This window comes from Amia ocellicauda, chromosome 12 (assembly GCF_036373705.1).
Source record: "Amia ocellicauda isolate fAmiCal2 chromosome 12, fAmiCal2.hap1, whole genome shotgun sequence".
Taxonomy (NCBI): domain Eukaryota; kingdom Metazoa; phylum Chordata; class Actinopteri; order Amiiformes; family Amiidae; genus Amia; species Amia ocellicauda.
The window spans coordinates 23,118,548-23,135,299 of NC_089861.1; the positions used below are offsets into that span (position 1 = coordinate 23,118,548).

The 16,752-nt window shown below is 42.1% G+C and overlaps 1 protein-coding gene across 2 annotated transcripts in view; it reads left to right on the plus strand.

Moving 5' to 3' along the window:
- The window catches only part of actn3b (actinin alpha 3b), a 43,010-nt gene that overhangs the window by 15,371 nt on the left and 10,887 nt on the right, over positions 1 to 16,752 (plus strand). Inside the window, exons 2-8 of one of the 2 annotated variants that reach the window (XR_010821214.1) lie at positions 11,395 to 11,509; positions 12,322 to 12,441; positions 13,782 to 13,866; positions 14,044 to 14,131; positions 14,370 to 14,448; positions 15,918 to 15,999; positions 16,549 to 16,605. Coding sequence is in view for 1 of the 2 variants with exons in the window: in XM_066718766.1 (XP_066574863.1) it covers positions 11,395 to 11,509; positions 12,322 to 12,441; positions 13,780 to 13,866; positions 14,044 to 14,131; positions 14,370 to 14,448; positions 15,918 to 15,999; positions 16,549 to 16,634 (657 nt within the window). In the remaining variant the exon portion in view is untranslated. Of the gene's footprint in view, positions 1 to 11,394; positions 11,510 to 12,321; positions 12,442 to 13,779; positions 13,867 to 14,043; positions 14,132 to 14,369; positions 14,449 to 15,917; positions 16,000 to 16,548; positions 16,635 to 16,752 lie in introns of those variants that run through there. The other variant, XM_066718766.1, reaches the window with a different exon arrangement.

Below are 16,752 nucleotides of genomic sequence, written 5' to 3' on the forward strand. Positions count from 1 at the left end.
CAGGCTGCGTATGCAGGAAAACTGATGCTGGGGATGTAAAAGATGCCTTGCCATTCAAATCAGTTAGTCAGTCAAAGCACCCATGAATAAGAAAAATTTGAATAAACAGCAGGATTTTCAAAATGGATTAAATAAGACACCGGTTGCAATGTAACTTCTAAAAACTCTAATAAACTCCCTTCAAATAGGTTCTATACAATGTGTCACGTATCTACTTTCTACGCCTTTAATATGATAAGAAAAAATCTCGACCCTTTTAAATGTGCATGTATTGGCGATACAGCCTGCCTTTATATGTCACGGAGACCCTGGGAGAGAAAGATGCTCTTGCACAAAGCTATAAATAAACCATTAAATCTGGAAGATTTGTGGGTTATCTGTGAACCTCTACTATATTTACAAAAGGCAGTTGCTCATTTTCATATGTCCCCCTTGTTTATGACCTCAGCCCCTCAGTGGACCAAAGAACCCTTGGTTTTGCCATTTTATTGTATATTTTAGTTTTTTTCTTATTCATATAAAAAAAACACAACTCAAAATAAGCTTTTCTCATATGTGCCACGCAAAGTCTATGTCTTGCCTTGGATACAGTTTCATTAGGTGAGATTATGTGCCCCTCTGTGACAAAAGGTCGTGTTTATTTTTGGAGCTGTTAAAAGACTTTCGAGGTCTTTCTGTTTTGTACTGTAACTCACATTAACTCACCACTGCAGGTGACCCCAGGGTCCTCCCGTCATCTTTAATTGTGAGAATAAACTTTATTTATTAAAACGAGCCACCCTCACTCAAGCATTCACTTCAGGGATGGACGTCTTTTGAAGATTTTCCCATTCAATGTGTAGATCACTTATTCTTCCATATTCATATACCATATGATTTTTTTTTGCATGATTTTTAACGTGGTTTTACGATTGTTTAAAAGAGTGGTTTCCCGTGTGTTCATTTTGCCTTCACTGTGCATTAGCACACACATTTCGAGAATGCCAATGACATATTATGGTAATTCTTTGTTGAGTATGAAAGAGCCTTATTAATTCATTGTAGAGTGTAGTAAATCACAGTGAAGGCATAATTAAACGATACAAAACCACCGTAAACATAAAATTTTAAGCGTAGTCAAATTCCATAAAGCCTCTGATACATTTACCAGCATAAAGTGTGTCAGTTACTGACATACAGCAACTGCACACTCTGGAGCTGCGGACTTGGGCCGCCCTTTGAAAAGTGCCTGCGTTTTCAAACCTGAACAGAGTTTAAGTGTTAACTATCGAACTACACATCTTTTGGAGGTTAGGGTATGAACCTCACTTGGGAGCACTCGATATTTCAGCCAAGGCCCCCATACATGGTAGGGGAAGGCTAACATTTTGAGCAAGGGTAGGACTGGGAAACAGAAAACTGCTGCGACAAGCTTTAAAACATCGACATCCTTCATGTCCCGGAGGAGCCCGTCGTGGTCTGTCGGTTGGCAGACAGCGAGTGTGGGTTTCAGTCGACTCGGACCTTACGCTAGAGTATAAATAGCCGACGCTTCAGGAGGCAATGCCTGGGGTCTAAGGCGAGCGAGTAGGGTTTTCTTAAAATAATTATCAACTGTGCTATGGCGCTCTTAGAAACCAGAAGACCGAGCACAATCCTGCCCATGTCCGATTCCAAGTGTGTTGCGCTGAAATTAAGCCAGTGTTGCTTCCTTTAGCAATCCGATCAGTAACGTCGCCTGGTACTTTTTCAGTCCCCTTCAAGGGAACATCACTTTCCAGAATACTTTGTAATTGTCAAATATCAGATTAATGCTAATGGTCATATAATTAGTTGTGCCTGCGTTATATTCTGATACCCCTACCGGCTGAAATGACACAAACAATTTGCTAGCTTATTTGTATAGGCAAAACAAATGAGGACTGGAGCAATTGAGATGGGTTTCTTTTACTGTGGCTCAATAAACATCAGATATTTTCTTTGTCTACCTGATGAAAACCCTTTTTTATTTTTTTATTCTTTGGTTTATTCAATTTTCCTGGGAGAAAGGAAGGCCGCTGGGGGAAGCATATTGGCGTTACACCAACAAGCTTCTTTAGTGACCTGTAAGGTCATTTCCTGGCAATCAACAGTGAGTTTTCTTTTCAAAAACTTTAAGCTGCTAATCCGCATAGTAAAATGGGTATGGAAGGAGAGAGAGAAAAATATCATTATAAGCAGGTACAACTTGGACCGACATTAATACATAATTTTTAAAAAGAGCAAATGGATTTAATTCAATTTCTTTACAGGAAATTGACATTTTAGCATTCAGCAATAAAGGGCAAAGTTTTGCATTGACTCAGAATAACCTTGTCAACCCAGTGAAAAGTTGAAATGGTATCTCCATAAAGATTATATTTCAACTTCTTATGTGGGTCTCCATTCTGTTCCCACCACTTCACTTGCAAATCTGTGATTGCCCATATAGAAGAGTCAATGAGTGTATATATATATATATATATATATATATATATATATATATATATGATATGATATGATTTCAGATATTTGTAATCTATTTAGAATAAAAATATACATATAGAAACATCTTATGTTTTCCATATTGATGGGTGTTGCTCCCAGGCAGAAATACTTCTTTTCGGCAGAGACGAGAAAGCCATGCCGGACCCAGAGCACGAATGTGACTCACCAGAGAGACCGTGTTATATTTTTGAAAAGTCATATTGGAAAGCCATCGCAGTGCTGAAAAGTACACTGTGGGCAACACGGACGGCCCTCCTCACATTCTCAGCTGATACTGCTTTTACTTTTTCAATTGGAAGTTCACTAAACTATCAGTATATTGATGTCATTTCCTGAGACAAGGTGGCAGTCATGTCAAAACACAGACAAGGCACTACCTCGACACAGCATTGCAATGCAAATGAGCTACAACATCATTAAAATAACATACCAAAAAGTTACATGTTAAAGTGCACCCCATTTAGTCAAATCGTTTCTATGACAGAAACAGGAATGAGGCAAAGCAAATGAGAAAATGGCAGGGTCTGAGAGAGAGCAGTAATCATAATCAATAATCATGTTTTTTTTTGTCCTGAAGTTCAGGTGCTTTGTACTTCTGATTAGAGGCTCATGTTGGCAGGGAGCTGTTATGTGTGTCCAGGGCACACGCCATGCATTCCTCCACCCTAACAATTATCTGTGAGCAGGTGGAACACGCAGCTCCTTCCAACCTCGATGGCCTATTAATCCAGCGCTTGAATGCTTGGGCAAGGTGATAATCCAGCCCAGGGTCCACTGGGAACTGGCATCCAGAGGCACGTTCCACAAATTGCTGCCCAACACACCGCTATGGTGCTTGCCGTGCCAACAGCATTTTAGAATGGGGGGCGGGGGGGGCATTGTGACGAGTGGATGTTTCAGTAGATAATACTGGCACTGTAGTCAGTGGCGACATGTGGAAAAACATGGTGTATGTATTGTGGGTGGAGGTCAGAGAAAACTGGTGCACAGGGGACCAAGCACCACCTACAACCTCATGCCGTCTCTCTCAATACAAGCCAACTTTCTAATGCCGAGACATTCAAACTTTATCAAACTTTAGTAGATCTACTCCAGACCTTCAAAATTACTTGCTGGTATATTCCTCTGGGTCCCCACATGTGTGTAGGTTGAGTTCTATTGCCTTGCACTTGTTAAAATATATATATTAAAAAAACTGGGTTTATACTTCAACAATCTAGGTACAGTCTCTTGCTCAAGGGTATAACAGCAATGCCCCCCACCTGGGATTGAACCCACAATCCTCCACTGTAGAGCCCTGACGACTACCCCATACTGCTACTCCAGTTTAGATCCATTATCCACTAGATCCACTACTAAAGTTTGAAGTTAGATGCCCTCTCTATGAGAGTCATGGTTTTGTAGACTTACCTAATCGCCTATAGTGTGCCTACTCGTCCACATCTTGGTCACCACACTTTTGGCCACTTTTGGCAGGTCCAGCCCTGTCCCTGTTCTCATGACCCTATCAATGCCTGGTTTGCCTGCAAGATCCGGTTAGACTTGCAATAATATGTTTGTGTCTTTTATAAGGAATCTAGATAATGCCATGAAGAAGAAATTGGTTTCCTAAAACAATAATGGGAAAGATAAGTACAACAAAAAATATTTAGAGCTATTCACTAAGGTTTTAGCTTTTATTTGGAAGTGTTGCATGAGATTTAAAATGACAGACGTTAAACCAGAGAAGGGATGAGGTTTGTGCACCTTGATGTATGGCTGCCTCAGAACAACATTGTGTTCAAGTAGCTTTTTGCATTGCAACAGTGTAGGCATCACATGTGAAAAGAGACATTTCCTTCGGCTGGTTGGGAAGCATGTAGTTTTGGACCCCAGGATCCGTGTTCGTGCAACAGTGTTACATTGGGTGAAGATGTCAATATCTCAGAGTGCTTTTACCCACTACAAGGATGTGAAATGCCGCCTGTGCAATTGCAACCCGACAAATGGTGAATCCATCCTCAAGGCTTTTATCTTTGTGATTTTACTCATCACGTGTCTGAGCATAGGGGGGCCACCTGAAAAATGGTGACAAGGAAGCCTCCATATTGGTTGCATAGGACAATCCTAATCTGTTGAAAGACAGAAGGTATGGGGGGGATATTTATGTCCTGAACACAGGAGACTGAATTCATTGGTTGTGTCAGCATTGCCCTCAGACGGCTGTCTCAACCCCAAAGCACCAACCATCAAAGTTATATACAAGGCCTCCCTTAATTTGAAATATCAGTCATGGAGTTCCTGTGGAAAGATGAAGGGATAAAAAAACAGTCACAACAGTCTCATTTTGTTGATCTTCGTGCCTTGGATATGTAAGGGAGGAGAATTTTAGTGAGCCTCTTTTAACACCATTCAAAGTAGTTCTCCTTAGAGTCTCCCCTTTGTGATCCTCCATTTTGGAACGCAAAGATTTAATGCAGTGTGCCAAAATAAAAACCACTAAATCTCACTAACCTGTAGCAATAGAAATTACATCTGGGACTCCTTGGAAATGTGCAGTCTCTGGCAATCCTATTTGTTTATAATCACATTTTTCAGGGAAAAACAGCAGGCCTTTATGTACTGGTATAGGATTGAAACAGTCCAGGCTGTTATACCCCAGATTAGTAGGCAATGATAGAACAGCTAACCAAATAAAGTTGAGGCCACATTGTAATTCAATGAACGCAGAGCCAAATGATGTTTTGGTGTCAAAGATGTGTAGATTCTAGAGGATGATGCCAATGGGTTGAAAAACACTGCTCTAAAATGACATGTATGTAACTAAATTCAGAAGAATAAATATCCACAAATTAGAAAATACCAAAAAAATCCCTACATACTAAAATATAAAAATGAACTGCATATATGCATGTTAAACTATAGTAATTGCGATTGATCGGTATTGAAGTTCCAGAGATGGACCTGTGGGGTGTGTAGACAACGTTACTTTGTGACAGTCAGGGAACCTTGACACCACCGTGTGCTCAGGGGGGGATATTTCTGGAAAAAACTAAATTCTGGCACAAAATCAGTCTGAACCAAAATACAACCAAACTACAACCTTGCACCAACATTGCCAGAATGAAGTGTGTTCGCTGGGAGGGTTATCTGGTGTGGATTTGGCTGAGGATGCCTACGGTCTATGCCAACAACACCTCAAAAATGCTGTTTAATGGTGTGTTCTAGATCGGAACTAACCGAGTCAGGTACAATCCTGTCTTTAAATCTCTCACTGGAGCAACAACTATTATGCCCCCCCACCCCCCGACCAAGGAAAATAATGAATTGAATATCTAATGAAAAACAAATACTGAAAAAAAGGTGTTGCCAACCACTTTTCTTCAATGTAGGGAAAATAAAAGTTTATCAAACCCAGTTTCGCATAACAAGCTACGAGCTTTGATCTGTGGTACTCAAATACGTTTGGAAGGACAGTACAGGCAACTGAATACCTCTGTCCTGCTTGGCATAGGACCCAAGCATGGGGAAAAAAACATGGCAGCTGTTATAGAGAGGGAGAGGTAGAAAGTTTAACCTGGTAAAGGTACCCTATGTTTTTGGCACTATTAACCTGTTTTTTCCAGTGGTTTCCTGAGAGTTGTACTACACTGGACTGTAGGAATAGCATGAATTACCCTGATACTTCTTGATAATAGATGTTTAGTATTGTAGACCATGGTTTATTCCACAGGAGAGTCCAGTAAAGCACAGAGTAGGTATGTTACAATCATGGGGAGACACCATACAACTGTGGCATATCACCATAGTAAAAGCAGATGAAAAATGTGACAGTCCTGTGGCACATTTACCAGGGCAAATTGTATACTCATTACATACTCCCACATTCAAACCTGACACCATTTTGTGTACAGAGATAGCTAGGCTAGAGCTCCCAGTTGCTCAACGTGTCATTCCTGCACCTCTATGCTATGATCATAGTGAGCAGGAGTTAATGCTGGGGTGTATTGCACCTTCTGTCTCTTTATATCAGCCGGGGGGAGGCAGCAAGTTGGTAGCCTTTGCTGCTGAGCAGGAAAAGGGGGGAAGGAAGCGACACCAGGGTATCTAGTATGAGAGTCTTCTCCTTGATTGCTGTATCAACACATCACTCGATTATGAAGGGAGGTGTCGTGAAGGCAGTCTGTGAGCAGGGTACCCATTTGTGGGTGCCCTGTGGTTCAACTGGGTTTTTAATGTGGCCTGCCTTCAAACCTCTACTGATATGACACAATTTTAGATTACATGCACCACCCACGTCTTATTTCTGAGGTTGTTGTTTTTTATATTTATGTGTGTCTCCAAACTGACCCCAAATACAATCATCCATTTGGCTTCATCCAAATACTGCTGTTTGTTCCTTCTTTCTCCCTAGGATACAAGCAAACCCATCATCATCACATGGGAGGTGAACACCATTGTGTCTTGTTTCAGTCCATTCCGTCCTTTTTCTAAATGTTCCAAATTAATACTGAACACTCTCTCCAAAACTCTCTTCACAATGGTGGTTGTGCCCCTGAAGTTCTGTGATAAAACTGTTATAATACAATCATTTGGAAATGTGAAATCATATTATTACCAGCATTGTGACTCTTGTAAATAAGCTGACAACCTATAGATACATGGTTAAAATCACTTTGAATATCCAGAAAATGTCAACCGGGAGGTCGCTTCCCACCAAATTATTTAGCTGTATAGGGGTCTTGTGTAGTCTGTGTTAATGTTGGCTTATATTATAGTTATGAGTTTATGGATGGTTGAGTTAAATGTTGGCATTTATGAAAAAAATTATTAAGATGAATAGATTTATACATGATAATGTTGGATGCCCTGGGAAAGGGTATCTGGTACAAATAAATAATAATTATAACAGGAAAATCACAGTTTAGTCATGATTTTTCTTTCATTTTGGAGACACTTAGTTGGTTCTTATCTGAATGTTATTCTAAAGAAAAAGAAAAGAAAAGTACCAGTACCAGATATCTTCTATACACTAGCTACACTATGAAGAGGGGACTACATTAGGTGACTAGTATATACCTCTCTGCTAATTAACCTGTGACTACTGTCAATACTGCAAGCATTGACATATTATTACTGTACTCATTTTGAATTGTCTAGCTGTAGAATAATAAATAAAAAATACTACTCATATATATACTTTTTTAAATCCACTGAAAGTTCACAGGTGGGTGTCAGTCCTGATTTCCTGTATTGACACACAGTTTGTCGGTCCCACAGCAGATCAATCACACACACTCATGTGACCTGAAAACTGTCCTTAATGTTTACTACGGCCTTTTGGCACACAGTTAAACCCCAGCGTGAGACAGACCAAACAAGATATATACGAGAGAAGCTAGGTAGAGAAACACTCTCCTTTGGAATGCATGTAGAGAAGAATAGTTTTATAGCAGAGATACAAACTCAGTGTTACCAGACCTAAAAACACTGCTGATTTAGATCCATCATATACCTACCTGAATCAATGCAATCACTAAGAGCTCAGACTCAAGTGAACTGAGCTCCAAGTCCAGCAGAAACCAGAAGAGACATCCGTCAGGAATTTGTATTTCTTTGCAAAACAGTTTTTTTTTTCGATCTAAATGTGAATCACAACTGCTTGTGGGGACCTAGAAGACTTCGAATATTGACTTCCATTGTTTTCATCATATCCCTAGTGCCACAATAAGAGTAATATTGGACTACAGCAAAATAAACCACACAAGTGCATTGAGAGTGGGCAGCCATGCAGAACGCATTAGGCATCGGAATTAAAATGTGCGCAAAGGTTGACCAGAACACTCTGGACCAATGGGTTTTGAGAGAAGAATAAAGCAGGACAGTGTAAATGATATTATTATTATTTTGTCTAACTCAGTGAATTCTATAGTTCTATTTGAGTCCTGGAGAATCGAATTGTAAAGCCTTTGCCAAGTTCTTAAGATTTCTTTAAGAAATAAAATAAAAAAATCCATCCATCAAAAACCAGAAAACAACAACCAAAAGTCAATTCAGATCCTAGGATATTAATTTTTGTGTTGTAATATGTGGGACATGTTTGTATCATATATAAGGAGGTACTCACTGGGTCTTAAGGACTGGAGCCAAAATAATCAGAAAGATTTGAGAATGAACTGAATATTTCTTTTGATCTGCAGGATTTTTATTTTAGATTTTCACCAACCTTCACCCACATGGACAAAGCAGTCCTGTGCCCCCCACCCTACTGATAAGCATTTGAGGGCAAGCAGTGGGACCGCTTTCTACTGGGGTCCATACGTAGGTCTGTACGTGGTCTGAACCAGTCCTCTTTCAGTCAGGTTAAAAGTCAGGGTTTGGTCATAGATCCTAGAAACATAGAAACGTGTGCATGCGGGGGTGTATTTAATTGTGTGTGTGGGGCCTGCAGACTGGCAGGCAGGCAGGCAAGATATATGTCTGAACACTTCCACCATACAACCCCCCTCCACTCCCCCATAGGCTGGTTCTCTGGCTGTGGCTGTGGTGTGACTCTTGGACTCAGGAATCCTGTCCGCTCAGCTGTCCTGTGGTGTCCCATGGCCGTGTCCTGATGCCCAATATAGCCTCCTTGCCCCCCCACCCCCTTCCACTTCCAGGCTCTGGATCGGGACCCTGTCTAAATTTGGTAATGCATTGCAGAGGGCTTGATTTGAAGGAAGGGCACCTGTGCCGAGGTCTCTCCTTGCAGACTACATCAAATTACATGGCCGACAGCATTCCTACAGACTCACAGCTCTTACGCACACACACACACATTGATACAGACCAGGCACACACACACACACACACACACACACACACACACACACACACTGACAGAGACCAGGCATACACCTGACACACACACAGACACAGACCAGACGCATACACAATATCTTCCTCCTCATCTATATTTCTATTTATATTATTCGAGAGAAGGACTCTCCCATTATCTCCATGCTCTTCCCAGATGCTCCAATGTTGGCTTATAACAGTCCAAAGTGTTGATACTACTGAGATCTGAACTAGATAAAAAATAAATATGTACTTTTTTCCGCATTCCCATTAAAGTTCAGTGCAGAGAACTCTGTCCAGGGGTGTGGGATGAGAGATGGACCATTCTCATTGGCTGTCATAGTAGGGGGAGGATTCCCTTTGCACCGGCAGTGTTTCTGCATGCCATGCTTTAAATGACAAATGGAAATGGGCAGGACTGAATAACACTAGCAGTGTTACACAGACCAAGCCCTTGCCCTTTTTGTCTATGTTGGCTTGCCCTACTGCTCTAAGTCTGGCTCAGAAGCCAAGGCAAAAGGCAGCCTGCCCTCATTGACAACGGTCGTCTTCTGCAATATTTTAAAACACAGAATTAAAACAGAATTATACTAATTTATGATTTTGTTTGGGTTTTTTTTTTTTTTTTTTTTGGGCATGTGTTATGTGCTGCTTTATTGGACTTGGTCTCTCCAAGATGAAGGATGAAGGAACTGCTTAAAGCACTTGCCCAGAGTAACTTCTTAAAATCTAAACTGCATAGGGAATTTGATTCCATTACAAGCGATGTACAGTTGTTGTTCTTCTCATGAGGATGAAACACAAATAAAAGGATGATGGAGAAGAAAGTTTTCTTAATGTTTCCCTCTGGTTTTTGTTCTCATTTCATTTTTGGGAAAGTGGTAGAAGAGGGAAAAAATACATTTTAGAGGTTTCTCTTGATGTCTCACCACTAAGCATATAAAAAATATACTCCTAGTATTGCCTGCAGGGAATTTCGGGCACTTCCTGTCTGGCTCACTCCTCTTCCATCACTGACATTCAGTTTAGTCACTGGAGTTAGTAATTAGTCATTAATACCCCAAACAGTAGCTTTTCTATTTTACTGTGGGGTTAGTTATGTGTCTAAAAGCCCAGCTCATTGATCAGATGTAAATGTAGCCTGGGAGGGCAAATAAATATGATTATAATCTGGGAAATTATGTTGTGTGAATATGCCTAATTGTAAAGGTCATGTGCAGTTATTTTTGAAAAGGTGAGTTCAAGATTGACCCTGGGGTTTAGGAATCTGTGGGTTCTTATTCATAAAATGTATTATGCTTTGAATTGCACTGTATTTTGTAAATTGGAATTGGTAATATGTTTTATGCCTTGAACCGCACTGTATTTTTGCACTGGATAAGGGTGTCTGCTAATAAGTAAACAATAATAATAATACCCAGCTTCAGCCTTGGCATCAAGGTTATGGCAACTCTAGCTCCACATTAATTATGAATTAATTCAGTAACTTTCCATGAAGAAACAGGGCATTCTGCTTGATCATGTGTGAAAACCAGTGTTTTGGCATCGTGGTTGTACGGACATGCCCTCCCAGGATACTGGGCTAAAATCCTGGCTCTGGCACCTAAAAGTTACACCAGGCATAGTTTGTGAATTGTGTATTGAAGTCAGGGTCTTGTCATTTTATCCTTGTTTTAGCCCCCTGACAAGTTCAGCATATGCTGCGTGTAAACTCCATATAACCTCCTAAGACTTTGAAAGTCTGAACATAAAGAGTACAGGGAGCACTGCCCCACTGTTGAACCAGCACAGTACTCCTTGTAAAATTCAAACACATTTCAATGTTATTAGTAAAATTCTGGTTATTGCAGGGAATACTTTTAAAGGGACACAGAGTAGAGTGGTTTAACCAACAGAACAGTGGAGAGAAAAATATATACAGAGGATCTTACAACTACTGCTAAGGAGGTGATCATATTATACAGTTGTGAGCATCATGTTCAACCTAAGTCCAAAGTTTTACTTGTACTCATTCCGCTCCTACCCTCTCCCTCTCCCTCTTTCTCTCTCTCTAACTCTCTCTCTCTCTCTCAGACTTTCACAGCCTGGTGTAACTCTCACCTGCGTAAAGCCGGTACCCAGATCGAGAATATTGAGGAGGACTTCAGGAATGGGCTGAAACTCATGCTGCTGCTGGAGGTCATTTCAGGTGGGTGGATCCACACAGACACAGTGTCACAGACAGAAACACTGCTGTGCACTGCCATGCACTGCCACACCCTGCCACAGACAGACAGACAAAAGAAAGTCAGACAGACACATTGCTGCACACTGCCATATCCAGAAACACAGACACTGCCACAGTTAGACGGACACACACCGACACAGATGTACCCTGACACATCGAAGCAATGACACAAACACTGACACAGACAGTGACAGACAGACGCACTGATACTGACAGTGACTTGACTTTCCGAACGATTGTAAGTAGATGCAATAGCAACAGTATGTGGGTTTGCCATTTCCAATACCCTCAGATCTTTTTATTCTTCTATGTGTCCATATGCATAGGCATTTCATCCTGCTAGCTGCTGCAAATATCCTGATTTCACTGCCATTTTCCAGCAGGACTTTATACAGAAACCAGAATGTACAAAATAACCAAAGGAGAGAAGGCCACAGTTATATCCTAAAGTGATCAAAAGGTGTGCACACCCTTTGTCATTAAACATAAGAAAGTTTACAAACGAGAGGAGGCCATTCAACCCAACGTGCTCATAGTTTCACACATAATGCACCTTCTGATTTGCACAAAATAACCAGGAACAAACCACAGCAAAGTGATGGTTAATTGACTTAACTGTGTTTGAAGAAGGCAAATGTTTCACAGACCCCAAAGACCTCCAAAGCTCAGCCAAAACAATCGCACACACACCCCTATCTTCTTATGTTCGTGGTCGGTCTCTGTGTCCGTGATTGACCGGTGCAGTAAGTGCCCGCCTCCTGTGCATTGTACAGGTGAGAGGCTGCCCAAACCAGACAAAGGCAAGATGCGCTTCCACAAGATCGCCAATGTCAACAAGGCCCTGGACTTCATCTGCAGCAAGGGGGTCAAGCTGGTGTCCATTGGAGCTGAGGGTTAGTTAATCTGTGTCCGTCTGTCTGTCTTTCTACCTGCATATCTGTCTGTCTGTTATGGTTTTCTCAGTAAATCTGTTTATCAGTACAATTGTCTGTCTGGACCATCCATCCCTCTGTCTGTTTCTATATATGTATAATTTTTGGAAGCTGAAAAAGACATTTGAAGAGATGCATTTTCATATGAGCTTCAGTGGTGCCAAATGCAGTGCTTTGAGTGACAAATGCAAGTGAGTGAGGCTGCAGACAACAATGTTGTTCCATAGACAAGTACTTATCATTTTTGTCAAGATATGGGTGCTATATTTGCATTGCTACCCCAGCTCTGTCATTGTTCTACGGGTCATGCTCAGTGCATCCTTAAGATGACACAATTAAAATGACTCAATATAAAGACAGACCAGCATTAACCAGAAGACATTGAAAGGAAGCAAAAAAACTCATCACCTATTAGTATCGTTCTGTTTTTATTCCACGTTTTCTAGAATAATTATTGAGAAAGTCAGGAAGTGGCAGATTTCAGTCAGCCCCTCAGATGCAGCCTGAGCAGTACAGCAAACCCATCTGGATAAAAAAGGCCTGACCTGTTTTAAATTGTCTCTTAAAGCATGACATTAGGTACAACTGAAACTCACATGAAAACACAGCCATTGTCTGAACACCCATTCGATTCCAACACCAGTAATGACACCTTTTGACGGCTCTCATATGTCTTGCTCTTCTATGCAAGATTCAATGGTGATGATGATGGTTACTCTCATTGGCTATCAATCAGTCACAGCTCTCTCTCTACACTCTGCAAAGCAATGGGTGACAGTTCGAGTGTCACCATTTCCTTGATCAATAAGCAACAAGTTGATCAACCCAACAGACAAAAACAATTATGAGTAATCCTGAAGTCTACACCTTTCATTTGTACTAACCTGGAATTCGGGAGTTTAAACAACCCAGATATATACGTATACGGTAGAAGGTAATAAGAGTCTATTTTGGCCTCAACTGATTCGACTCGGGAAGCCATCGGAACACTTCTTCATTGTTACAACATATCGCATTATTTTTACATCCAATGACCCATTTATCCATTTACTGGAGCAAACGAGGTATAATACCTTGCTTAAACATATACCAGCAGTGATTTGTCAGGCGAGTTGGTGACTAATAGCTGGGACTGGATGGAAGACCAGCAGAGTAAGGGTGTTCTCCAGGGCCAGGCTTGGGAACCACTGCCCTAGACAATACTAGAAAAATTGACTTTGTGATTGTTCGGGGCCATGGGGGGCAATGGGAGGTGCAGAGAAGGCCAGTCTGACTGCATACCTGTCTTGTCCATTTCAGAGATCGTGGATGGCAATACAAAGATGACTTTGGGTATGATCTGGACTATCATCCTGCGCTTCGCCATTCAGGACATATCTGTGGAGGGTGAGCGACCTAGGGACACAGCAAAACACTCACACACTATCTTCTAACTACTGATAATTACCTTGTGCACTCCGACTCTGTCTCTCTTCTTTTCCCTCACTCCCTGTAAACTCTATTTTCATCTCTCTCTCTCTCTCCCTCCCTCTCCCTCTGTGTCTCTGTTGTGTGTGTGTGTAGAAACCTCGGCCAAGGAGGGGCTGCTGCTGTGGTGCCAGAGGAAGACTGCCCCCTACCGGAATGTCAATGTTCAGAACTTCCACATCAGGTGAGTTTTTTGTGGCTCTCGTGCTCCCTCTTCTGGCCACAGTGGAGAAAAACCCAATAGCTTACACAGAGCCTCTATTGTAGTTTCTTATTCAGATTTGTTATTTTCAAACCAGAGGTCTAATCATGCTGTTCTCAAATTCCCTCTCGCTCTCTCTCTCTCTCTCTCTCTCTCTCTCTCTCTCTCTCTCTCTCTCGCTCTCCCCATCCCTCCCTCTCCTGGACTGTCTACGTGTCAGCTGGAAGGATGGCCTGGCATTGTGCGCTCTCATTCACAGACACAGACCTGATCTCATTGATTACTCCAAACTGAGAAAGGTGCACCCCCTGCCCTCTCCCCTTATACCCCTCTCCTGTCCACACCCACTGGCCTGTGTCACTTATCCTTTTCCCCCTTTGCACTGTGCTGCTCTGGTCTGAAACTCCACTGAAAGGACCCGGTCGGTCATGAACCACTCAGATACACTGAAAGCAGGTGCCCCAAATGAACCTGAGTGACAGGAAAACCTCCACAGGCCAATTAGAACATCTCAGTTCTGTCAAAATGGTTTTAGAGACCCTCCCTTTTTTATTGTTTTCTGCACCAGGGATGAATGGACTAGGCCGTAGGGCTCAGGGAATACTTTCTCTGGGAGTGTTAGGCAGGTGGATTGGTTGTTGAGAAATGGGTTTTGTTCCAAGGGGATGGACCGAGATCCTGTCCAGAGGGTTCAAAAAGCAGGAATCCGCAGTCTGGGTGTTGTTCTCGTCTTGTACGGCGCCTTTCTATTCAAGAAATCAGGCCTATAGATCATGAATGGCTGACCCACAGATTTGCAAAGCAAGTGTTTTGCCAGAGCACAGTGCAAGAAGGGAACTCGGGTCAGTGCTGGACAGTGGGCTGAGCGATGGCGGCCCAGGGATGGGAGAGTAAAGCGAAGTGCCTGAGGTGTTCTTCACTAACACAGTTTGTGGCAGTTGCATCATGCGCTAACCTCTGTCTGTGCACGGGGCCTGTGTGGAAAAAAGCCCCTGCTCTCTCTGTGTCAGCCACTCCTAAAACCCCACACTGTGTAACCCTTAAAAAATATATATTTATTTCTAATTGCATGAATAAATTTGTCCTTTGCAGCTCTGAATGCTTACACGAATTAAGAGGACAAATAGTGTTTAGTCCACGCCTATAATGCTACAGAGAATAAATATTGTCATAAATTAATGCTGCCAACATTAGTATAGGGATGCAAGCAAGGCCCTTATGAGGAAGAGGAGATATTTATCTTAACGAATAGGTTTGACAGTGATTCTGTGTGGAGCAAAAATCAGATAATGCTTGTAAAAGTAGGAATAATATTCTTTAGTCATGATAATATTAGTAATTAGTTACACTCGGGGTATTAATGCTAGAGTTAGTTATGATAATAGTATATTGTATACCTGCATAAAGGTATTCAAGAGACATTTTACCTCTTTCTTAAAACATCATAACTCTGTATCATTTTGACTGATTATATAAATTTAATCAAAAATCAGTGTGCATGGGTATTTCTGTCAGAGCCCCAGAACCCCGCCTTCTCTGATTCATTCTCACAGGGAGCAAGAAAGTGGATGGCTGCCAAATGCATGATGTGTAGGAAATGGGTTGTGTCTCTGAATGCCCGACATGCTGACCCCACGGTAGCGGTCTGATCAGCACCGTGTGTCTCTGTTTATCCCAGAGTGAATGCTGTGGCACAGACCTTTTCCCCATTCTCTCACTATGTCGCTCACTCCATCTGTCTGTCTTGCCCATCTGTCCGTCTCTGTAGGATGACCCCATCGGCAATCTGAACACTGCCTTTGAAGTGGCCGAGAAGTTTCTGGATATCCCTAAAATGCTGGACGCTGAAGGTCAGTGTGAAAAGTGAAAGTGATCACATATTTTCTGATCAGGGGTGGCAGTCACCCCCCTGCCCCCCTCAAGCTACGCCACTATGAACATGAACATGAACATGAACATAGCTGTCAACAATCCTATACCTCACAGGAGACTAGACTTGAGCCCAAATCCTTTTGCTGTGCCCTTTGAGAACTTTTAACCTTGTGATCACCCCCTACAGGTGAGTTTGATTTAATTGTATTAAATTTAATTAAATTGAGAGTACTGTGATGAGAAGGGCTCACCTTGTAGGGTGAAGACACCCTTCTAAAATCTTGCAGAGCACTGCAAATGCATTTGACTCCATAATTTGACCATAGAGTTGGACAGAGGGGGCAATGTAAAAACCACAGTGGGAAACAACCCTGCCCCCAACCTCCTCCCTTTTAAGAGCTTCCCATATTTCCACCCCTCAGTGTTGAGCAGTGTGGCATAAACGTGGGTCCCGTGCTAACACTGGCACCTTGAGCCTTAGCCCCCATCGTCATCCAGACTCCCTCACCTGCTCTGTTCTTCAACAGATATTGTGAACACCCCCAAACCGGATGAGAAAGCCATCATGACTTACGTGTCCTGCTTCTACCACGCCTTTGCCGGAGCAGAGCAGGTAAGATGCTGTCAACCCTGGTCATATCGCCAGAGGATGGTCACAGGTGCAAGCAGAACTTGCCTCCATCTTACTTATGCTTGTTAGTGGCTGAAGAAACCGAGACCCCCATCAAACT